The sequence below is a fragment of the Marmota flaviventris genome, chromosome 18 (assembly GCF_047511675.1).
Source record: "Marmota flaviventris isolate mMarFla1 chromosome 18, mMarFla1.hap1, whole genome shotgun sequence".
Classification (NCBI taxonomy): domain Eukaryota; kingdom Metazoa; phylum Chordata; class Mammalia; order Rodentia; family Sciuridae; genus Marmota; species Marmota flaviventris.
The window spans coordinates 19,792,365-19,818,455 of record NC_092515.1 but is presented as its reverse complement, the minus strand read 5'-3'; the positions used below and the strand labels follow the sequence as shown (position 1 = coordinate 19,818,455).

The 26,091-nt window shown below is 38.3% G+C and overlaps 1 protein-coding gene across 3 annotated transcripts in view; it reads left to right on the top strand.

Moving 5' to 3' along the window:
- Dpy19l3 (dpy-19 like C-mannosyltransferase 3) overlaps window positions 1-26,091 on the top strand; it is an 81,357-nt gene that overhangs the window by 14,795 nt on the left and 40,471 nt on the right. For 2 of the 3 annotated variants that reach the window (XM_071604100.1, XM_071604101.1), the window contains exons 4-8: window positions 13,939-14,029; window positions 20,403-20,524; window positions 21,120-21,265; window positions 22,939-23,062; window positions 23,602-23,736. In XM_071604100.1, coding sequence (XP_071460201.1) covers window positions 13,939-14,029; window positions 20,403-20,524; window positions 21,120-21,265; window positions 22,939-23,062; window positions 23,602-23,736 — 618 coding nt within the window. The remainder of the gene's footprint in view (window positions 1-13,938; window positions 14,030-20,402; window positions 20,525-21,119; window positions 21,266-22,938; window positions 23,063-23,601; window positions 23,737-26,091) is intronic. The other variant, XM_071604102.1, reaches the window with a different exon arrangement.

The window sequence follows — 26,091 nt, the reverse complement described above, 5'->3', positions numbered from 1 at the left end:
GGTCTTAATTTTTATTTATTTATTTTTGTGGTAATGGGAATTGAACCCAGGGGTGCTTTGCCACTGAGCTAAATTCCTAGCCTTTTTTTTTTTTTTTGAGACAGAGTATCATTAAGTTACCCAGACTAATCTGAAACTCATGATCCTCCTGCCTCAGCTGGAATTATAGTTGTGCCACAGTCAAATTTATTTACTCTGGGACTGAGACTAGGTAAAAATGATGAAACAGAGCTGGGGATAATCTTTAATACTGCAAAAAAAATTACAGGACAAAAATATTTGGTATAAACAATTTAATAACATAATATGTTAACATGTAATAATATAATTATATAATGTAATAATAACAAAATAATATAGAACAATACAAGTTAAGAAAGGAAGGGAAAGAGAAGGTAAAAGATCATGGGGAAATCCTGATATCTCTTTTGTAGTTAGAGGTCAAAAAAATTCTATTTAAAACTGATAAGAAATAGAGGAATAGTATATATGAAAGAAGACACTAAGAAAAATAGTATCAAGGGCCAGAGTTGTAGCTCAGTGGTGGAGCACTTGTCTAGTATGTGTGAGGCACTGGGTTCGATTCTCAGCACTGTATATAAATAAAATAAAGGTCCATAGGCAACAAATTTTTAATTTAAAAAAAAACAATATAAAGTACAGCTGGGCAGGAGACAAGTGTAAACATCATTAAATTGTTATTACATGTTATGGGAAATCAGTCATACTAGGAATAGAGATAATTAAGTTGTAGTTATGAAGTAACCCCTAGAGCAACAAGGTAAGCTTCCCAAATTAAAAGGAGCATGCAGAGAATACCAAGCAGACACAGGTCACGTAGTGAAAGATGGTTCCAAAAAAACATGACACAAAATATGCCAACACAAATGTATCCAAACATTTTCCTTAATTTTTTTTTTTTTTAGTTGTAGATGGGCCTTTATTTTGTGTATTTATTTTAATGTGGTGCTGAGAATCAAACCGGTGCCTCACACATGCTAGGCAAGTGCTCTACAACTGAGCTACAGCCCCAGTGCCTCCCAAACATTTTTATACAACTGAATACAAATGACCTTTACTTACCTAATAAAATTAAAACGCTGGTTCCTATCTTGGGATAATGTCATAGACTCAGGGTAACCTCTTTTGTTAATTTATTCATTCATTTAAATAAAAGTTGTCTCTAACTAAAACAAAATAAAATCCTCACTAGAAATTTAAAAGTATTTCTTAAATAACTCTTGGATCACAGAAGAAATTAAAATTGAATTTATCAAAATTATAAATGAAATCTAGAAAAGGATGAAAATACATTTTAGGATTATGGAATACAGAGAGAACAGTACTCGGAAGAAAATATGTAGCTTTAAATATATCATGGAGTAAGAATGAATAAGCATAAATGAATTAACCATCCTCTGAAATTGGAAAGTAAAGAAAATCTAGTAACAGAAGGAGGGATAAAGGAATAAGAAGAAATAAACTAGAAACTAGGAAAGCATGTCATAAATAAATGGTTATTTGGTGAAAACTAAAACATTAGTTAACCTCACACACAAAGGTGGGAGGGAGATGGTTAGGAAGTTAAAATGCCAAAATGAAAAATAATTACAGAGATCATGAGATAACAGCAACTAAGAATAACTACCGATACCATGACGTAGGAAAGAGCCACAGGAGACTGTTTTGTTTGATTCCATGCAAGTTAGAGGTCTTGGATGAAGTGGATGACTTTCTCAGGTAATGTAAATTACCAAGAGTGACTCCAGAGAACACAATTTCTGTAGATGTAATAGGGAAAACACGATAAAGAGCTCCCATCCCCTACCCCTAAAAATACCAGATTCCACTGGTTTTGTGGAGGAATTTTGCCAAACTCTTAAAGAATTAAAATGCTCCAGTACTGTTTGAACCATTCTAGAACATAGAAGAGGAAGAAAATTTCAGAAACAAAAGTAGGCAGAACACTTACACCTAAACTCTAATCAATTCTCTATACAGCAATTACCTTCTGTATAGTGGCTGAGAACAAAGAATTAGTGAATACTGAACCATTACTGCTAGAGGAAACATGTACATGCCTGTGTGTGTATACGTGTATACACATATATACATATACACACATCACACAGAGAGTGTAGTCTGAAGTACTGAAAACTCATAGATTCTTCTTATTTTACAAAAGAGAAGTTGAGGCTCAGAATCATTAAGTAGCTTGTCTGAGGCCACCCTGCTGATCTTGCTAGGGTTGGAATTCAGATCTCATCCAGCTGGCCCCAAAGCTGCAGCTTTTCACGCTGGGCTTCCCTGACCTTTCTGTCTTCATCATCTTGGCATCCCTCAGGAGAGCTGAAGAAAAGACACTAACCACAGCTGGGAACCATGAACACTGGGCAACTTGAACAGTTCTGTTCAGGTCTGCCCACAAATGAGTACAGAAAACACTACAAGTATTAATTTTGTTGAGTTTTATCATTACAAGTAAATTTTAGTGAGTAGGCAAAATTGCAAATGAGTCAATGAATAATGAGAGTAGATAGTATATAATCAAATAATATTTAAAGAATGAAACTCAGAGGCAAATCCTACTTATGAATGTTAAAGAAAAAAATCCTATTGCTAAAAAAAATCCAGTAGCACATTAAATATATGACACCCCATGAACAACTCATTTTGATGCCAAGATTGCAAAGGAAATTGTTGGGAAACCTATTCACATATTCATTTGCCATATCAGTACTGCAAAAGACACAAAGTATTTGAAAAAAATATAATATCATTTCCTTATAGCATGTATAACTTGAAAAATGAAGATACCAGTTGAGCCCACCACATCAGTAGAATAAAGGAGAAAAGCTATGCAGTCATCTCAGATGACACAGGAAAAACACTTGGCAAAATTCAATATCCCTTTAGGTGAATGTGTAAAAACACTCAACCAACTAGGAATAGAGGGGAACTTCAACCTCACAAAGGGTGTCTGTCCCAAAACCCTCAAGCTAACATACTTAATGGCAAAAAGACTGAAATCTTTCCCTCTAAGATCGGGTACAAGAAAAGAATGTCCTCTCTCTCCGTTGATATCACTCCTGGGAATTCTGAGGGAACTTAGGCAAGGAAGAAGTAGAGCTGTAGATGACATGGTCTTGTATATAAAATCCACTAAAAAGTCACTAAAATTAATAAGTTAATTCACAAAGATTTCAGAACACAAGACCAGTGTACAAATATTGTTTCTATATAGTAATCATGTGCAAACCAAAAATGAAATTAAGAGAATGATTCTGTCTATAATAGCAATAAAAAGGATGAAAGGAATAAATTTGACATGAACTTATACCATGTTTGTGAATCAGAAGACAGTGTTATTAGGAGGGCAGCATTCCTTGAGTTCATCTACAAGTTCAATGTGATCTCTTTCCTAATTCCAGGTGAGCTTTTCACAGAAATTGACACACTGATCCTAAAATTTCTATGGAAACTCACTGGCTAGTCACATGCAAATTGAAGTTGAACCCCTTCTTCACACCATACACAAGAATCAAAATTTAGGTCTTTAGGTCTTTTCTAAAACTATAGAACATTTAAAAAGAAAATATAAATAAATCTTCATGGCCTTGAGTAGGACAAGACTTCTTAGAAACAACAATGAAAGCACAAATGACTAAAAGAAGTTGTCTTCATCAAAATTAGAAATTTCTGTACTCTACAAATACACTATCAAAGAAAATGAAAGGCATCGCACTTAGAATGAGAGGAAGTTTTTACAACTTTTGTATCTGCTAAGAGACCTTAACAGAGAATATATCAAGAGCTGTTACAACTCAATTTAATAAAAAAAAAAAAAAAACCCAGTTTTTAGAATGGGTATAGGCCTTGAATAGACATTTCTCCAATTCACTAAAAAGCACAGGAAAAGATGCTCCCCATCATTAGCTCTCTGGGAAATACACATCACAGTCACAATGTGGGGAACCTGCTGGCCAATCAGGTGACTCTCATGGAGGCAGCTAGTGCAAGACTGGGGAGTGCTGAGCCTCGTGTAGTGCCCTACACTGCCCAGACCAGTGAACAACACAGTCAGGATGGCTAAAGGTGACCCCCAGGAAACCAAAGGGCAAGATGTCTGCTTATGCCTTGTTTGTGCAGACTTGCAGAGAAGAACATAGATAAATTCAGAAGTCCCTGTCAGTTTTGCAGAATTTTCCAAGAACTGGTTTGAGAGGTGGAAGGCAACATCTAGGAAAAAGAAATCTAAATTTAATGAAATGGCAAAGGTGGATAAAGTACGCTATGATCAGGAAATGAAGGAAACCAAGGGAGGCAAGGAGAAAAAGGACCCTAATGCCCCCAAAAGAGCACCGTCTGGATTCTTCCTGTTCTGTTCAGAATTTAGCCTGAAGGGCTGGGGATGTAACGCTTGCCTAGCATGTGTGAGGCACTGGGTTTGATCCTTAGCACCACAAAAAAATAAATGAGGTGAACCAACGTAGATCCCTTCAATAGATGACTGGATAAAGAAACTGTGGTATAGATACACAATGGAATATTATTCCACTTCTTAAAGAGAATAAAATCATGGCATTTGCAGGTAAATAGATGGAGTTGGAGAATATCATACTAAGCAAAGTAAGCCAATCCCAAAAAGACAAAGGCCAAATATTCTCCTTGATAATAGATGCTGATCCATAATGGTTGGGGGGTGTGTGTGGAGGAACTTTGATTGGACAAAGGGGAAGGAGAAGAGGGGAAAAGACATGGGGGTAGGGAAGATGGTGGAATGAGACAGACATGATTACCCGAGGTTCATGTATGACTGCACATATGGTGCAACTCTACATCGTATACTACCAGAGAAATGAAAAGCTGTGCCCCTTTTGTGTACAATGAACTGAAATACATTCTGCTGTCATTTAGAACAAATTAAAAAAAAAATCAATGGGGAAGTTACATGACTTTAAATTTTTTTGTCAAACATTAAAGACTGTCTCATATCTATTGGAAGGAAGGAAGGAAGGAAGGGTTATTGTGAAAAAAAATTTCTGGGGGGAAAAAAAAAGAATTCCAACCCAAGATCAAGTAAGCCAATCCCCAAAAAAAACACAAATCCTAGTATCTCCATTGGAGATGGGGGGAAAAGCTGGGAGAGATGTGAAGTGACTTAAGTGACAGCAAAAAGCATCGCTAAGACTACAAAGCTGAAGGAGAAGTATGAGAAGGCTGTTGCTGACTGTCAGTCTGAAGGAAGTTTGATGGCACAAAGGGTCCTGGGAAAGTTGCCCAGAAAAAGGTGGAAGAAGAAGAGGAGGACGAATAAAAATCTGTTTTGAGCCACATCTCCAGCCCTATGTTGTAATTTCTTTGGAGACAGGGTCTCACTGAGTTGCTTAGTGCCTCACCCTGATTGACACATGGTCTTTGAGATGTATCTGTTACTGGATTTAGGTTCAATTATAGAATTTGATCACAGTCATATTGTAGTCTCTCTGAGTGCTCTAGAAATTGTAAGTGGTTTACATAAGTGGCCTTAGGTATCCCAGAGCCCCTCAAAACAGTATCAAAGTTGTATGTATTTCCAAGCATTTTCAAAAATAAAAAGGCACTCACTCTTGTGTTCTCCTCCCTCTGTGCACTTTGCTGTCAGTGTGACAAGGCATTTGAAGATGTTTCTGGCATTTCTTTTGTAATTTGTAAGGTGGTGTTAATTATATGGTTATTGGCTAGAGATCCTCAGTTATCACCTGTACATATCTATAGTCTGTAAAAAGAATATAACAACAAGACAACCTTTTATTATTCTAATTATACATGACAGTAAAATGCATTTGACACATCATACTTAAATGAAGTGCAACTTCTCATTCTTCTGGCCGAACCTGATGTAGAATAACACTGGTCGTGTAATGATATATGCACATAGGGTAATAATGTCTGATTCATTCTACTTTCCTTCCTACCCCTAGGCTTCTTGCCTCCCTTCACTCCCCTCTGTCAAATCCAAAGTACCTCTATTCCTTAGCCACTACCCCCCATTTTTGTGAATTAGCATCCACATATCAGAGAAAACATTCGGACTTTGGTTCTTTGGGATTGCTAAACAGCAAGAATGTCTTCCAGTGTATATAGAGGTTATAAAACCTCAGACTTTATTTCTTCTCTCTTCCCCGACCTCTGCATATGTAAGTGGGACACATAGTTATTTCTTGTGCTCAACATTTGAAGACGCCTCAAAATGTTGCTTGACTCCTAGATTCCGCCCAATAAGGGATATGGGGTGGGGACGTTATCCATCTATTTGGTCCTGTTTTCCTCCTTCAAAAAAACCAAACATCCAAAGCAAGATCCTAGGCTCCATTTGGGTCACCTGAACAGTTTGATGGAATCGACCATTTCTAAGCACCAACTATATCATGAAAAGTAGAGTGGCCTATGCATGATTTGAGCTTATTCACCAGAAATGTAGATTGTTGTTCAATGTTCTTAAACTAGAAGAAGCTCGGTTTGTGTGTCAGTGGTTATATTAGTAAATGGTGTTAACATTTTGCCAAGGCTAGGAAGGGGGTGGTTGCTATAGTGGCAATTGGTGATACTAAATATCACTGGGTGGCTGATCTGTACTTGCAGTAAGAAAGGGTACTGGGTTGTGAGTAAGTGTCAGCATTGCCTAGCATTAACACCTAGATATAGAAATTTGAGGCTGTGGAGCATGTGGGTGTTTTGTTTTGTTTCATTTTTTTGTTTATTTATTTTTTTTTTTTTTTGGTGGTATTTTAAGAGAAAGCAGCTTTTTTAAAAAAGTTAACTATTTGGAACTTTGCATATCTAAGGAGCTGTCCTCTCTACCCTGTCAGGTCCTAGATGGGTACAAGTCATGGTCACAACCTTATCTCCATTCATATCAACTCCCTCTCCATCAGAACTGTTTGTCCTTAATTCTTTATTCTTCCACTAATCTAAAAACCCTAGGTTGTTAGGTTTGCCCAGAGGCACTTGTTCCGGGATTTTTCATCCTCTTTAACCACACCCTTGTCATTTGCAATTCCAAACTGAAACTGCTGCTACCTCCCAATGTACAACCTACAGGCCAATATAGAGGAGAAGGAGATATGGAGGAAAAGCTCAACAGATGTGGAGGAGAAGCTCAATCTGTAGTCCTAAGGAAGCAGTTTCTGACTATGGAAGGGGTAGCTTTTATGCTCACTCAGTGGCCAAATAGAAGTGAGGTAGCTTTTTAGCTAAATAATGTTTGATTAAGCAGACTTTTGGTTGTAGAGAGACTCCAATTGAGGCCGTTTGTCCTGTTAGCTGCTTGTTACAAGACCACTACTCTGGTATGATGTTACCACCAAAGGTTTAGGCTTAGCTTGATTTCTGGACCAGTGTTCTTGCAATGCCATCCTGTTACTTTTTTTTTTTTTAAGTTAAAAGGGTAGTACTTGTTTCCTCTAAACACCTCTCTTCCAATCCCCTTACCCTATTCTTGAGTGACAGTTTATCTTTTGGAAAGAACAAGGTTGTAATGTAGCAACTTTTGTCTGTATCTCCCTTGTGTCTGTTCTTGTCACATATATACTTGGGAATGTTGGATGCATTCATTTTCTGTAACAAAGTTCCTTAATCAATATTCCCAAAAAGTTAAAAAAAAAAAAAACGCAATACTATTTCACATCCACTAGTAGGGTTCTAAGTTAAGGTAATAACAAGTGTTGACAAAGACGTGGAAAAATCTGAACCTTTTTACATTCCTGGTAGAAATTTTAAACAGTGTAACTGCTTTGAAAAATAGTCTAGTTGTTCTTCAAACACTTAAACATAGAGCTACCATATGATCATTTTGTTGTTGCTGCTGCTGCTATTGAGATGGGCTCTCATTATGTTTCTCAGGCTGGCCTCAGACTCTTAGGCTTAAGAGATCCTCCTGGCTCAGCCAACCCAGTAGCCAGGACTAGAGGTGTGTACCACCATGCTCAGTTTACCATATAATCTTAGGTTTTGTGCTTTCGAATACATACCCAAGAAAAATAAAAGCACATCCACACAAAAACTTGAACACAATGTTCATAACATTTTTTGTAATAGCCAAAATGTAGGAACAACACAGATACCCATCAACTGATCAATGAATAAATTGTGTAGTTTTGAAAATCATTACCAATACATGCCACAACATAGCAAAACCTGGAAAACATTATGCTCAATGAAAGATCCAGGCAGAAAAGACCCCATATTGTATGATTCCATCTGCATGGAATGTCCAAAAAAGGCCAATCTAAAGTGACAGAAAGTAGTTTAGAGGTTGCCTAGGGCTGAAGGGTGTAAGGATTTGCAGAGTGACAGATCAGTGGTGTATGGTTTCTTTGGGCAGGTAATAAAGATGGTATAAAATTGACAATAGTGATACATGCACAACTCTTGAGAATGTAATAAAAGCCATTGAATCATACACTTTGAATTGATTAAATATGTGGTATGAGAATTCAATCTGTTAAAAATAATAGATGCATTTAAAATATATATATATATATATATATATATATATTGCATACATCTCAGCCCAAATGCCAAGACCCCACTAAATAAGAAAACTGGTGTGTGGTAGAACTTTCTGTGATGATGGGAAGTTCTTTACCCATGGTTTGCTGTTTAATATGATAACCACTAGCCAAACGTATTCAGGCACTGAGGAACTGGCTTTTGAATTTTAATTAGATTTAAGTGAGGACATGGAACTAGACGCTAATGAATTGGACAGCGTGGGACTAGAAATAAACCCCCAAGCCAGAGCTATGCGTTGTTACTAGTGCTTTTAACACTGCTTAGGAGGTGCCAGCTGCATGACATCAGAAGAAGTAGAAAGTATAAAAATTGGAAAAATTGGAAAGCAAAAGGTGGTGGCACACTAGCAGGGCGTGGTGGCACATGCCTGTAATCCCTGCTTGGGAGCCTCAGCCACAGCAAGGCACTAAGCAACTCAGTGAGACCCTGTCTCGGAATGAAATACAAAATAGGGCTGGGGGTGTGGCTCAGTGGTCAAGTGCCCCTGAGTTAATCCCCAGTACCAAAAAGAAAAAAAAGGTAAAGGTCTGATTTGCAGATGATATGATTATGTAACCAAAAAGACCCAAGCAAATAATCAGGGGGAAAAACTATTACAAGCAAAAAGTAAACTTAGCCGGTTGCAGTATAAAAAATTAAATATGTGGAAACCAAAATATCTTATTTTCAAATTTGTTGACTCTAAATGAATAGAGAAGGAAGACCTGGAAGGGGCCCGTTCGGTGCTGCCTGGCTGTCCTCTTCCACTTCCTTTGAGCCTAGACTGCAGCTCTCCTCACCTGCTATTGTAACCCCTTCCTTCCTCACTCTCACCAGCCCTGCCTTCTTCACGATCCGAGGGTGACACTGGCTCCTGTTTAACTGAGGGAGTAGGAGCAAAGCATAGTTGTGCTTTCACACTGCAGCTGCCTGATTCCTGCCCATCTGTGCCGACTTCTCTTCTTGTCAGTTATCCCTGCCTCTCGCTGAAGCACACTGCTCTTGGAATCGAGTCTCTCATTTTTCCCTTTCTTCCATCCTGGAAGAAAACACCTATTGAGACTGCACTTCCCCTTTCTGAGGCTGACCCATTTTTCCATTCACCTCGGCACCAACAAACAGTTGGTCAACCAACAGTAGGTTCCTATTTTCTCTCCTCTGAATGTCTCTTTCTTGAAACCACTGTAGTCAGGCTTTAAGCATAAATGTTCTTGTTGGAGTCACAGTGACCTCCAAGATGCTTAATTTAGTGGTCATTTCTCAGGCCCCATTTCACTTGGCCTGTTGGCACTTTTCCTTGGCTCCTGAGATACATTCTCCTGGATTTACTGCTGCCTCTCCAGCTGATCCTTCAGCCCTTTTAGAGCCTCCTGGCCTCTTACACCATGGGTAAGAGAACCCCAGGACTTTCCTGCCCCCCCCCCCTTATTTCTGAAAACAGCCTTCTCTTTAGCCTTAAATGCCATCTTCATCTGGGGACTCCCTCTCAGACCCTTCTCAGACTCCCTCTGGGCTCCAGGCCTTTTTATCAGCAGCCTTCTTGGCCACTTTCATTTAAATGTCCAGTAGCATGTTTAGACATGACAGTTCCAAAATCAGACACCTGGCCTCCCCTCCCTCAGCTGTTTCTCCCTAGGTCTCCATATCTATAACATGCACCCTCATCCTTCAGCCGCTCAGGGCAGAAACCTCTGAGAACCAGAGCTCTCTCAAGGCCACATGAAATCCCTCCCCGGATCCTCTCAGTCTTTACAGTGTCTGGAATCCAGTCATCTTTCATGGCCTCAGCCTTTTTCCTCACCTGGATTATTACAGCAGTTTCCTTACTGGTTTGGGGGGTGTGTGTGTGTGTGTGTGTGTATGTATGCGTGTGTGGTTTTTTGTTGTTATTTGTTTTTGCTCTTGTTCTAAATAGTCCATTCTGCACACAGCAGTCAGTGGACCTTTTAAAATCATTTTGTGTCTCGGTTCAAAACTCTTCACATTCAAACTTAACATACCTGAAACCGAACTCCTGACCTACACACACACACACCCTATGCCCCTTCTGGCTCTCAGTTACAAGCTGGAAGTCCTGACACCTACCAAGACCAGGTGATCTGGCCCCTGTGACCTCTCTCCCGCCCCTCCAGGCATTATTAACTGCCTCTCCTGTTCCCCCACTCAGGCTACCTGCCCTCCTTGCTGTTCAGGGTATCCTTGGGCTGCTCTCTGACTGGCATGCTCTTCCCCAGGTATCCATGTAGCTCCCTACCTGGTCTTATCACCCCTCCAGTTTCCGTTGTGTCCCTCCCCACCTCCTGTGAAGTCACAGCACCTCCCCCGCCCTCCCATCCCTGTTCTCTGCTTTCCTCATAGCACTGGACTGCCTGGTGTAATTTGGATTTTGCTTGATAATTTGCTCTCTTCTCTCTCTACCCTAGATTATAAATTTGATGAAGGCAGATTTTTATCCTTTTTTTTGGGGGGGGGGATAGTATTGGGAATTGCTCTCAGGGGCACTCAACCACTGAGCCACACCTCCAGCCCTATTTTGTATTTTATTTAGAGACAGGGTCTCACTGAGTTGCTTAGCACCTCACTTTTGCTGAGGCAGGCTTTGAACTCAAAATCCTTCTGCCTCAGCCTCTGGAGCTGCTGGGACTACAGGTGGACACCACTGCACTGGCAAGATTTTTGTCCATTTTATTCCCTGCTGAATCTCTCAGCAGAAAAATGCTCCTCGCTTGGTAGTCAGAGGTATCTACTGAGGGCTGGGGATTTGGCTCAGTAGTAGAGCATATGCAAGGCCCAGCACCATAAAAAAATAAAAATGTAAAAATTAGGTATTTACTGAATGAATGATTGAGGAAGATAGATTGGAGAAAGATGCACAATCTCCAGTAGAAAAGCTAGTTTAATGGTTGAGGCAAAAGGCGATTCATTCTTTAATTCTGATACCTGTTTCCTTGATTGGTCATTTTCTTTGTTTACAATGCATTGTTCTTTTTTCTTGAGACATAAACTCCTTGGGGTCAGGGACTCGATTCTTATACCTATTTATTTCCCTAGCCAATGAATGTTCAAATAAATACTGAGGAGAGGTAATTCTCATTGACTACAAGTACTCGGGTCACTTGTGTTTTTTCTACATATTTTGCTAATGTTTTGCACTGTTACTCTATTCGACATTTCAGATTGCATGTCTTCCCATTGAGTTCTCCAGCAAAGCAAGAGGTCTCTGGAATAGACGGGGTTAATCCACACAGTAGTAACTGCAGAAGCACCAAGACTCTGATTGCTTCAGCGTAGGCCCACTGGACTGACTGGCCCTTCCCCAGCACTCTAACCTTCCGCACACGCTGCTTGGCAGCCCTCACGTGTCACGGCTCTGATCGACTCTAGGGCAAGAATCATTCCATTCTAACAGATGGACATGAATTTAACCAGACAATAAACCATGTATGTGCCATAAATATGTGTGCTGAGGGCATGATTCCCAGTGCAGAACTTTAAGAACAGCTGTCTTATCATGCACCACTGTTTCTTGGTGAGATGATTTGCTCACCAAATTCTGAAATGGATTACATTCATGAAGTTAATTGTTCTTTGGCCCCCGACTTCCAGCAGCCTAATTGTTTGCAGGGAGAGGCACAATTTTTATAAACAAAAGTTATGAAATTAGTTTTAGACTTTATTTTTTAATTAATTTGATGTGTTTCCAAATTTAGTGTCATCAGTCTAAAAGGGCTCATTAACCTTTCCTTCATTGCCAGCAACTTGCCTTAATGCCTGAGAGAGATGCAAATCATTAATTGTAAACAGCCATTTTTTCCCCTCAATGCTATTTCCTTTTAGTACTCATATTAAATTGCTATATAAGCTACTAGAGTGGTTTTGCTGTACTGTTCCTTAAAAACGCAGTTCTTCTGTCTTTCTACTTATTTTTCTCATTATTTTCAGAGATGTTTTCATTCTCTCCACAAACATCGCTTTCCCTATGGAACCTATGCAAATTAAAATGTGGAATATTTGTTCGTTTTGCATTCTGTAGAGGGTAACTTCTATTGATGTACATTTGCGTTGGCATGATCTACCAGGCAAAGTATAAATTGCTGTAAAACTGGAAAAGTGTTTGAGCAAAGCAGATGTTCTCTTAGCATGAAGCAGATGTAAAACTTGCAAGTGTCTGTCTAATAAAGTATAGCATTTGGTTCTATACAGCTGGTGCCAAGATTACCAATTAATCATGTTTGAATGCATTTTTACTAATTAGATCCCCCTCTGTTTTTCACTGTTCTGGGTATATTACAGAGCGGGGTGGGGCACATAAGCTTTCCACTTTTAGAACTCTGAGCAGTGTTCCCCCCCACCCTGGGCCTTTTATCAGGCTGGTTTTTTATTCTAGAACTATATAGGAAATTAAGCCCATAGATGTGGAGGGCTAATTGGGCCCTCCAGTTGTCATTGTAGGATGTTCCATCAAAAGGAACAGTTAGTACTTCCCTTTAAGGCAGCTGGAGAAAAGAAGAGGCCTGTAATTAACGTTGTTGGTTTGTTTGTTTTCCCCCTTATTTACGTGGACAAAAGCAATTATATGCTCAGTTAACATCAATTCACGGCCTCTGTGGTTATTTGACAAAGTAGGAGTTTGAACAATCCAGAAATGAATCTTTACAGTTTGGGGTTTTTTGTCATCAAGAGCAATGGAGCAGTTTTTCTCGGAGACTAAAGATGACTGGGTCAACATCACTCCCAGGTCGCCTGCGCACGAATCAGTAGCCACTGTGAGAACTAAGAAAGCCATGTCATCCTCTCTGGACCCTTCTGTAAAGAAGTGTACTGATGGAATTGAATTCCAGAACCCAGTGGACCTTTTTTCAATGTTTAATTTCTCTGAGTTAAATTGGTACAGATCCTGGTTTTTAAAACACTGGGTTAAATGAATCTGTCGTGACATAGATCAGAACTTTCTGTTTGTTGATACTTTTACATGTGCATTAGATGCACCATCTAAGAGTATTAATAGGATTATTCCAGAAAGTCTTCCTCATCCTCATTACCCAGTGTCCCCATATTTTCATGAAATTTAATTTTGCATGAAATAAATTAACTCTGATACATAAACTTACATAGAACTAATAAACCATATCTCCATTTTTAGAAATGGTTTATTGTGGAAAACTTTAAATATCCACAAAGGTAAAATAGTGTATGTGCCCATGTGCCCATCCTCCAATTCCAGCAATCATCAGCCTTCTGTGGTTCTGGTTTGTCAAGATCTCAGGACGGTGTTCTTGAGACTACATTTGCAGAGTTATTTTTCTCTTTAAAGTTGTAGTTGTGTAACCTGTTTCTACAGTGATAATACACATTTAAACAAAACTAGGTCACATAAACCCAGTAGATCTGACTTTATTTCAGGAAGTGGAGCGAGAAATCTCATTCAGAACAGAATGTGGACTGTATTACTCCTACTACAAGCAAATGCTGCAGGCTCCAACCCTCATGCAAGGTAATTACAATTAACAGTTTCATTGGGAGTCGACTGCATCTTTACAAAATTTCAGTCAAAGCATCTTTTGCACTAAAGCATCTTAAATGCTTTGTAGAATTTGTGTAGTTTTACTCTGAACTTATGCAGTTTTTCCTTGTTAATTTCTAATCATTTCATGAAATTGTTTTGCTCTGGAAGAGGTTATATAATACTTTATATAATCCTCCTGGCCTTGTCTTCCATCTCTGTTCCATCCCCAAACTAACCTCTCTGCAGGGTTTTGTTTTTTTTTTTTAAGTTTTGTTGATTCTTTTTGTGATGATTTTGGAAGAAGTCTTTGCAGGCGAAAGGAGTATGATCTAAAAACAGTGGATATTTTGGTTCTGAAAACTAAGTTGTCCCTCTTGTTCCCAATTTCCCCATTCATTTCTTTATTTTGCAGTTGCCATCTTCCTATGTTCTCGCTTGACCTAAGTGGGTCAGAGCCATACTCTGCTTTTCTTCCACCCGGTGGAAGCCCCCCAAAGAACCTCTTCTATTTAATATATCCTTTATCCCTAACCTGAGTATACCTGAGAGAATTGCCCTTTTCTGGGATTTGGCTGGACTCAGCTGTGATATTTTGGGTAGGAATTCTTCATGGGTAATGTTTTCTACTTCTAATTTTATCACAGTAGGAAACATGAAATTTTGGTTATCTTTTTGTGCCATAAAAACAAATCACTTGTTTTCTGTGTTGATAACCAGATTCCTCCCTAACAAAGCTAATTACCCATAGCCTTTCACTTAATGGTTTGAGCAACCGTTGATGATTATTACCTATCTCCATTTTGCAAAATACAATGACTAAAAAATAATAATATCCTACTTCTTTCGTTTCTCCCTATATTTATTAGTTGGAACTCTCTTCTGTAGAAAACCTTTCTTCGTTTTCCTCATTTGTTTGGTTACCTTGAAGTTCAGTTCATATAAGAAAGACAGGCGAAGTATTGATTTCGCCCCATAAGATCAATCCTCATTTTTCACAAATTCCTTATTTCCAAAATCATCTCACTAAAATTTATTTATGATCCCAAAATCAGTATTCATGGCACTTTTACAGTCCTTCATGGACATGTCCAGAGCATCAAAAAATCTTAGTTGCCCAACATGGATATTCTCACCAGAGACTAAAGCAGGGCCAATGTTCTACCTCTGGTTTCAGCTCTCATATTATTGTGTCCTTTTTACAGTCTCTGTTGTGTCATAGTTTTTTACATTTTTATGCTGTTTGTTGCTGATTTTGCAGTTTTACATAGCCCCCAAACAGAGTGTGAAAGTGCTGTCTTGTGTTCCTAAGTGCAAGAATGCTTAGGAAAGAAAGAGAAAACATGTGGGTTACATATGAAAATGTGTGTTAGATAAGCTTTGTGCAGGCATGAGTTACAGTGCTTGATTGTGAGTTTAAACAATATATTAAAGAAAGGGTCTTTAAACAAAACACATAACAAGGTTATACACTGACCAGTCAATAGAAGTCTATAATCATCAACTTGCAAGAACCCAACCCATTATTTCCTATTAGTTCAGTATTGAATATTTCACTTTTTACTATAACTTTATAGAAAATAACTACCATGAGTAATAAGAATAGACTGTATTTACCAGTTTTCAGAATTATGAGTTGCTTATCTAGCATTCTCTAAAGCAATTCTTTTTATTTGGGAGGGGGGCAATTTTACACTTTGGGGGAGATATGGAATGTCTGGAAATATTTTTTTGTTGTCACAAGTCGAAGGGGTGTGCTACTAAAATCTGGTGAGCAAGAAGCTGGGGTACAGCCAAACTTCCTACAGTGCACCTAGCAGCCCCCACAACAAAGAACTATCTGGCCCAAAATATCAGTGGTATTGAAATTGAGAAAGCATTCTCTAAGTATCACGACGAACTCATTGCTTGACCTGTTTCAATTAATTTGTTATTCATTAAAATTATTCTTTTAGAAGATTTCAGACATATAAAATGGTAGAGATAATCCTGTAATGGATTTCTATATATCCTTCATTCAGCTAAAAGAGTTACCAACTCATGACCAACCTTGTTTTCTCTATATCCAAATGACCTCAACCTAGATCATTTTGGAGTAAATCTCCAAAACATTCCTTCATCTATAAATATATCAGTATGTTTCAGTAGTGAGTATTCTCATTTCCTTTTGCCTTAACAGACTTTTAATATAGTTTGGAAATGCAAAGAATGTCTCAATTGCAATCATTTGATATCGCTTTAACTGTTTCCTTAAATTTGTATCTTTTCATCTTTTTCCCTGTAATTTTTTGTTGAAAATATATATTAATTGGAAGAAGTCTTTTACCCAATGTCCCCATATTTTCCCACTTTCTGAATTTTTCTGGAGCCCTATAGTGTCATTTAAATATTTCTTTGCTGAATTTCCTGTTAATTGTTAGATTGAGGTTTGCCCAGATGTTGTTCTACTATTGGGAAAGAGTACTTCCTAGATGGTGTTCTGTATTCCACATCAGAGGGTACCCAGTATCTATCTGCAGGCTAAAAATGATCTATCTATTACTAAATCCTCAATAGAGAAGCTTCCCCCTAATTATTTCAGCACAATTGATGATGATTATTATCTACATCCATTAATTATATATTCATTTCACACAAAATGGTGGTATTCTAATTCCATCATTCCTTCTTTCATTGCTGGACAAAATTCATCTCTAAAGAAAAATATGTTCTCAGCAACTATTCAGTAAACCAGTTTAATCCTTTCCCTTTGTTATTTTTTAAAATGAATTGCCTGCCTTTCTTTGCTTTTTTCTTTCTTTCTTTCTTTCTTTTTTTTTGTACTAGGAGTTGAACCCAGAGGCTCTTTACCACCGAGCCACATCTAGGGCCTATTCATTATTTATTTATTTATTTTTGAGTCAGGGTCTCACTAAATTGCTGAGGCTGTCCTTGAACTTGTGACCTTCCTGCCTCAGCCTTCTGCATTGTGGAGATTACAGGCATCTGCCACCACACTCAGCTTAGAATGAGTTACCTTTCTAGCAGCCAGTTAAGATTTTGTTTGTTTAAGAAATTTGTGGATTTTTAATATAATATTGATGTGTTTTGATGCTCAGCCACCTTCTTGTATTCACATTGCTCAATCTGTTGTAGTTTAGGGTGCTCTTCGGATTGCCTGCTGTCTTTTTGACATGACTACCCGTGGTCTCTGACAACTCCCTTGCTTTTGAGGAGCATGACAAAATATTTGAGGCCCATTTTGTATATTTTCTACCCCTGATCTAGAATCAGCTCTTTCTCCAAGGAGCTCTAGTTCCTTCTGTTTAAAGACTTTAACTTTTGTGTTGGGAGCATTTATTGTTACTAGATTGGTCTTTATTTCCAGTCCTTTGTAGTGAGCAGAGAGCTAGGAAGTATGATTTTTTTTCCTAAGAGAAAATATGAATATAACTATTTTCAGAGCAAAGTTATGATAACAATTTTTTTTTATGATCCTGGGGATTAAATCCAGGGCCTTGCACATGTGAGGCAAGCACTCTGCCAACTGAGCCATATCCCCAGCCTCAACAATTTGTATTTTTTAATTTCATATTTATATCTTTTCTTAAAGTGAAATTTTTGATTCCTTACAACATTAATGTTATCACTTACATGCTATATGTAAATATATAGGTACACACACACACACACATATGATTTTCAAAATGACAATAATATTGCTACTAACAGTATGATTACCTGAAAATAGTTCAAGCTGTCTGTATTTTCTTCTTACCTTAGGATTGAAGCTACCTAGGGATACACAGTCACATTCCTTTGTTTTTCAAATCACCTGAAAGAGTTCTGTCTGCATGACCAAGCCACTAGCTCTTATTTGTTTTATCTTGTTTTTGTTTTTTTTAGGAATTGTGTTATAAAATTTTTATTTATTATTTTTAACTTATTTTAAAAAAATATTTACAAAGTTTCAAACTCAAAATGATAAACAGAGAACCTTTTGTTTGTTTGTTTGTTTGTTTGTTTGTTTGCTTTTTGGTGGTGGTGCTGGGGACAGAGCCCAGGGCTTTGTGCATGTGAGGTGGGCATTCTGCCACTGAGCTACACTCCAGCCTTAATCTTTTTTATTAGTTTTCTATTTATTCTTCTGTTAATGCTTTAAGTTACTTGAATATGTTCATATTTCTCTCTTTGTTACAGAAAATCTGCTTACTATATACATTGTCTCCTATTTTGCTTTTTCCACCTTTACAAAGATCTTGAAGATCATTCTGTAGTAGAGTATAAAGATGCTCCTTTGTATGGATAGACATGAATTATAAAAGTGATCTCCTTTATTAGTCTGCTTGGGCTGCTATAACAAAATACCATAGACTGGGTATACCATAGATTTCAGCCACAGAAATCTCTTCTCTCACAGTTCTAGAAGTCTGGGATCAGGGTGCTGGTCAGGTTCTGGTGAAGACTGTCCTCCAGACTTGCAGAAGGCAAACTCTCTGGTGTCCCTTTTTTTAAGGACAATAAAACTCTCTGTGTCCCTTTTTTTTAAGGCCCTGCCCTTTGACATATGAATTTTGCAGGGACCCCAACATCTAACAGTCTTGCTTTAGTATTCTAGGTCTACCATAAAAATGCCACAGACTGTGTAGTTTAAACAAGTTCATTTCTCTCCATACTGGAGACAAGGTGCCATTAGGGTTGGTTTCTTTTTTCTTTTTTCTTTTTTTTGTAGTAGGAATGGAACCCAGGGGCACTGAGCCATTTCTCTATCCCTTTTTAATTTGAAAGAGAATCTCATAAGTTGCTTAGGCCTTTGCTGAATTGCTGAGGCTGGCCTTGAATTCACAATCCCCCTGCTTCAGCCTCCCTAACTAAACATTTGGGATTACAGGTGGTTCCACCATGTCTGGCAGGGAGTAAAGCCTCTCTTCCTTGGTTTTAAAGGCCCATTCCAGTTCTTGTACTCACATATGCCTTCCTCTATGCACGCAGGGGAAAAGTGTGTGTGAGATGGAAAGCAAGCTGTCTATACCTCTTCCTCTAAGGACACCAACCTTTCAGACTAAGTCCCCACCCTTATGACCTCACTTAACTTTTTTTTAAATATATATTTATTTTTTAAGTGTAGATGGACACAACACAATGCCTTTATTTTTATGTGGTGCTGAGGATCGCCCGTGCTAGGCGAGCGCTCTACCACTGAGCCACGATCCCAGCCCCTCACTTAACTTTGATTACATCGTAGAGGCCCTCCCTTTCCAAATACAGTCACACTGGGGGTTAGGGCTTCAACATATGAAATCAACAGGAACATGGTTTCATCCCCAACACCTCCTGTCAATGGGCACTTGGGTCATTTCTGATTCTTTACTGTTAAAGACGGTTGTGCATGAATGACCTTGTGCCCATATAATTTTGTGTTTTTGCCAGTCTGTCTTTGGAATTGATTCCTAGCTACGGGCTTCCCAGATCAAAGGACAAATACACATTATTGTGTTGTGTGTTGCAAAATTCTTCATAGAGATAATCCCATTTTGCGCTGCATTGCAGTGTGGGAGAGTCGACTTCCTTAAAACCTCACTAACACAGTAGATTGTCAAAGATCTTGATTTTTGCCAAGCTGATAGGTGAGAAATGGTATCTCAGTGCAGTTTTAATTTGCACTCTTTTAATAGGAGCAAGGTTGAGCATCTTTTCCTGGACTAAAGGACGGTAGGCAGGTTTTCTTCTGGGAATCATCTACTCATACCTTATGTTAGTCAGCTCCGTTTCAGTAGCAAATGACTTCAGGGTAACCATGGATTTCTATAACAACGGGTTTGTTTCTTGCTCCCATTGTATGTGCTGAGAGGCAGCAGTAGCTCTGCTCTCCCCCACGTATCTCTCAGTCCAGCCTCTTTTGGAACATGCCAGGGACTTGGTAAAGGGAAAGAGCAAGAGCTGGTGGAAACACACGTCCCCTCTTAGAGCCTCTGCTCAGACACGGCATGTGTCACATCTGCTGACATGCCAGGGGACTGGGAGAGTCAAATGGCCCAGCCCATCCCAGGGAGTGCTGCACGTCACATGTAAGAGGGTGTGCAAGGTGTAAAATCCTCTTACCTGAACTTCTGTAGAAAAAAAATGTGTCTTCTTTTTTCATTGCAATCACAACAGTTGTTTGGGGGGTTTTTTGTCATAAATTTTTTAATGTACTATGTTTGCATAAATGTTTACATCTTGCCTAACACATGTGAAGCTATTTGAGGGTAGGACTATTTTCTTGCTTACCATTACAACCCCAATGCCCACCACATTCTCTGATACATTCTAAAGAATATAGGATAATTTTGAACGGATGAACAATTATAACTTTTTTCTCTGAATTTTCCAATATCATTCTTAGGTTTTCGTGGCTTAATTTATGATAATAAAACTGAATCTATGAGGACAATTAACCTTCTTCAACGAATGAATATTTACCAAGAGGTTTTTCTCAGTATTTTATATAGAGTTCTACCCATACAGGTATGTCATATCCTGTGACATAGAGTTGTTAATATCAGATGAAAGTCAAAATCCACCATTTTGAATTGAAAGTTTCACCTGTGTTCTTCTAATCTTCAAATGGTCTGGTAGAAAATCAACATCACCCTAATTTTTCTCCATGTATTCTGTGAACTTTACTTTTTGTTTATAATATTGTTGTTTATTTATATTTTGTAAGATTCTTACATATAGATATTTCCTAGTTTATAGCAAAGTTGGAAATATTTTCATTTGGAAATATGTAATCACTCCTGTTTTATCTTTGAGATTAAAAAAATTGTAAGATTAGCACATCACAATGACTACTTCTCCTGTGAATTAGGCAAAATTGGACAAAGTTAAGTGTAAAGTTGTCTTAAGTATGAAGGCTTAAAAGGGCCATTCTTCCCTCCTCTCCTGAAGGTGGGAAGACCAGTGCTCACACACTTCTGGATGGGAAGGGTGGTCTGGATGGGCTGCTGGGAATTAATGGCAAGCTTCCAAGTACTGAATTTCTCCTGTCATATCTTTTTAAAGGGCAATAAGGTGGGTTGTGGCTTCTCTGACAAACATTTTTTATTGCTCTCTTTAACAGAAATACTTAGAGCCGGTTTATTTTTATATTTACACTTTATTTGGGCTCCAAGCAATCTACGTCACAGCTCTTTACATAACCAGCTGGCTTCTTAGTGGTACCTGGCTGTCAGGAATGCTGGCAGCTTTCTGGTATGTCACAAATAGGTGAGTTGGAATCAGTATGTCTCTCTTCCTTTCCAAAGTGAAAGTAAAAATTGACGTTACTTTATTTCCAGTTCAAAGAAATTTCTTCTGCTGTACTTGGTTGGGAGCATTTTCTCTTTGGTTCACTTAGTGGTTTGCTACATTTTTCTTGCTTGGTAAGATAGGAAGTCTTTTTTACCTATATTTCCAGCTGAGAAACAGAACACTATATTATAGAACAAGGGAAATATCTAATAATTTCAGTTTTATTACCTGTTTGCTATGTGATCAACATTTCTCCAGCCACATATCTCATCTCTCAAAAAGAGTTGTAATAATATCTTTACCATCAGTCGTAATAGGATTATGTCTAGTTCTCAATTAGCAAAGTATAAAGCATAAAGCACTGTACAAAACCACTGGAGCCATATGAAATAGAACTTTAAAAAAAAATCAAGATATATTGAAAAGATACATTGCCTGATCTACAGGAGCAACACGAATATTCAGTAGTGAAATTATAACTTAAGCATGAGTTCTTATACAGATTTTGTTTTGTAATCCTAAGCAAATTACTTTTTTTGTAGCCCTATTGAGTGCTTACTATGCCAGCCATTTTAAAAGGCACTTTATGTGTATTCTGTTAACAACCCTGTAGTATAGGTACTTTTATTGTGTCCTATTTATTTATTTATTTTTGTAGGAGGGATTGAACTCATAGGCACTTAACCACTGAGCCACATCCCCAGCCTTTTTTTGTTTGTTTTTTAATTTTTTATTTTGAGACAAGATCTCACTAAGTTGCTGAAGCTGGCTTTGAACTCACGATCCTCCTGCCTCAGCCTCCGGAGCTGTTGAGATTACAGGCATGCATCACCATGCCCAACTATTATGCCCATTTTGGAGAAAGGAAATTGAGACTGAGAAGGTCACTTTATACAGGCACACACACAGAGTCGTGTATTGAATGCCTAGTATGTACAGACATGGTTCTTGCTATAAAGTGTGCAAAGATGAACACTTATCTACAATTGCTCTCTAGGAGTTCCCATTCTAGACAGACAAGAAGTTTTTACAAAGTGTTGCCACTGATAAACCAGATGCAGTGGCCTTACACCTGTATTCCCTGTGTCTGGGGAGGCTAAAGCAGGAAGGTCACAAATTCCAGGTCAGCCTTGACAACTTAGTGAAACACCATCTCAATATAAAGAAACAAAAAGGACTAGGAATGTAGCTCACTGGTAGAACGCACCTGGGTTCAATCCCTGGTACTACAAACGAAACAGAACAAAAATTATTGTCAGTGACAAATTGAAGACTCACATATAAAGCACTAAAAACACAGAGAGGCAGAATACACAATGTTGTCTGTCAGCAATAATGCAGTTAGAGAATAAAGTAAGGAGCCGTTAGACATATGCTGCATATTAGGCACGATACTTTCGTGGGACTTTCAGTTCCACCACTTAAATACATACCTTTGGACAGGTTGCTTAAATTTTCTCAGTGCGAATTTTATGTTATGGAGATACTGATGATTTTAGCTACTTTTAGGACAATTTTAACTATTGAGAGCCAGTTACCAGGATCTAAGTATGATTGTGCTTAATGTAATATATCTTTCACTTTAGAAGATCTTTGGGGAAATTATTGTAAAAACTATCACTTTGGCCACTTGTGTTCTCTTTGTGCAGAATAGATACCACCAGAGTTGAGTTTACCATCCCACTGAGGGAGAACTGGGCACTGCCCTTCTTTGCAATTCAAATAGCAGCGATTACATATTTCCTGAGACCAAACTTGCATTCTCTTTCTGAAGTAAGTTTCTATAAAACTTTATATATTTTTAATTCCCCAATTTTATATAAGAAGCTTTGAAGAATGTGTGATGCCTAGTGTCCCAATCCATGTGAATAGTTCTTATTCCATGACCAAGTTTTTAACTCGAGTTAAATTTTCTTTTTCTGAGCTTTTTCCTACTTTGCAAAGAAAATGTTTTCATTTTCTATGTTAAAAATGTACTCTACATAATCTACCCTTAAATAGTTGCAGCAAGCCCACACACACTTTCTGTGAAACTGTCAGAATTTTTAAGCCATTTGCTCTTGAGATGTGATTTGGTGCATTATCGCCTCCATAATAGTGTGGAATACACATACCGTATGTGAATATTTATATGCAGAGTGTCACTTTAGGATATTTAGAGCTTAAATAACAAATGCAAGGGTTTTCAGAGCAACAGTTTATGGTTTTTCTATTTGGTTTATAGAAGATATTGGCTGCTCTTGAGAAAACTTGTCTGCAGGGTTTTTTATTACTAGAGACATGTAAATTATACAAAGGTTTTCTTTTTACAGAGGCTGACACTTCTCGCCATTTTCATATCAACTTTTCTCTTTAGTCTGACATGGCAATTTAATCAATTTATGATGCTGATGCAAGCAGTAGTGCTGTTCATACTGGACTCCTTAGACATGCTGCCAGCTGTGAAGGTAATCTTTGCTTTCTTCCCCTGTGTGTGATTTTCATTGTTTAGTGTTTTATATCACAGGACCAGATGAAAATATGCAAGTACTTAATGACAAAGTTGAAGCTCCTTTTTACATCTAATGTAAATATGCCAGGGTCAATTGAAGCTAAGTAATTTATGCAGCCCAGTTTGACAATCTTAACTTTTATTCTGCTTATTTTGTGTTAAAAACTAGATCTATTTGGTTCATAAATGCCTAGGTCAATTTTCATCTAGAGATATGACTTATATTTTAGAATATAAGATAGCTCTCTTAAAATTTTTTAGTATGTATCACCTTTTTTTAAAAGGATCCTAATGGGCATATAAGGATTTTTATGTAGCACTAAACTTTTCATAGTAGCATTTGATCAACAGGGGATGTGAATCCCTATTGACTGGCCAAATGTCACATGTGAAATAAGGAAAACCATCTCTATCTTCCATTGTGTGCTGCTTGATCAAATAATTATGAGGTTTGTTGTTTAACCCAGGGGTGCTTAACTACTGAGCCACGTCCCTAGCCATTTTTGTTTTTTATTTTGATTCAGGGTCTTGCTAAGTTGCTTAGGGCCTTGCTAAATTGCGGAGGCTGGCTTTGAACTTGCAATCCTCCTGCCTCAGCATCCCAATCACTGGGATTATAGGCATGCACCACAGCACCCAGGAATGTGCAGAAATGTTTTAATGTGCTTTGTACACTTTTTAAATTGCTCATAGCTAGTCACTTAAGTATTTCCCAAGTATAATAAAATATTATCTCCAGATCTAAGGAAGCAGTGTGCCCCATTTTGATGTGTTCCCTATCAAAAGAGTTGCAGTAATCTTTGGAAAGTGCCAGGGTCTAAATTAAGAAACATTATAGTCAACTAACAAACCTATGTTGTTAATAGCATAGGCACTACTAATAATGCCCCCAAACCCAGGACATTCTCGGCCCATCCCATGAGGAAGTCACCATCTCACTGGAGAAATAAAGATATGGACATCTAGATCCACTAGAGACCTGAAAGGTGTAGTAGTGGTGAGTGCTGGAAGTCTAGAGGGAAAGTTCTTTTGAGGCAGAAAAGGTTTCACAGAAGTGAGAGGCAAGAGCTGGGCTACAAATGAGAGAATTTAGGTGGGGTATGAGGGAGCAGGATAGGAAGGTAACATGCAGGGGAAAGCAAGGAGGTTCAGCAGGAGTGTGTGTGTCCACTGCAGTGGGGAGCAGTGACCACCCACACACGCCGGCAAAATGTAGACTGCTGTCATCTTCTGTGGTGGTTCCGCAGTAGGTATTAGAAGCCTAAAACCGTGTTAGTCCTTTCACCGGCACTTCTACCTCGGGAAGTTGGGCCTCTATTTAAATAATCAGCTATATTCATTCTAGTTGTATTGTAATAAGAAAAAGCAGAAAATGACTTACATCAATATCTGCCGCAGTCTGGCTGGGCACAAATGCCGCAGTCTGGCTGGGCACACAATCACGAGCCACCACACAGCTTGTAGATTCAAACAGCAACTCTTTATTCCCGAACTCACACCAGCCGTCTACAATCACGTTCTGGGGAAATCCACGTTCTCTGCCCAAATCCACGTTCTCTGCCCAAATCCACATCCACTGGGCTTCTGTCTCCCAAAAAATACTGTCTGAATCCCATGAGAACTCAAGGGGAACTCAGGCAGCAGGATACGCCCTATTCCCAGCAGGAATAATCTTAAACCTTAAACCTGGAACCTAAACTGGGAATGCCCTAAACCCGATTATCCTAAACCGGGAACACCCTAATCCGCCCTGGTCCTTGAGCAAGGTCACCTACATTCAATGTCACTGCAAAATGTCCTATTTCCACGAGTCCTTCCACTAAGCAACATGGGGTACGCTGGCAAGGAAATTGTCATACCTACTTGGCTAATGGCTCCCAGCAAATATCAACAGAGAATGGTTAAATGAAGTACGGCATATCTGTGTACTAGAGTACTATTTCATCATTAGGTTTCCTTCTTTTGTTTTTAAATAGAACATAGGGAAAGTGAGAAAATATTCTGGAAAAAAAAATAAACATTGAAATGCTAACAATTGTTTTTATGGTACGTGTTCTGTATATTCTTTAGTGGAATTTTTTTCCATAGGGAAAAGTATTTCTTATAAAATTAGGAAACAGAACAAAAGGTACTGTTTTGGGCTCCACGCACACAATTTAATAAAATAAGCTGACTTATTTTATATTCAATTCTGAACTTTGTTCATCTTTTATATTTGAAACTATATTGGTATTAGAAGTAGTTCTAAGTATCCAATTTTAAGAAGAAACAGTTATTATCATGAAGAGATCCTGATTATAGAACCAAGTTG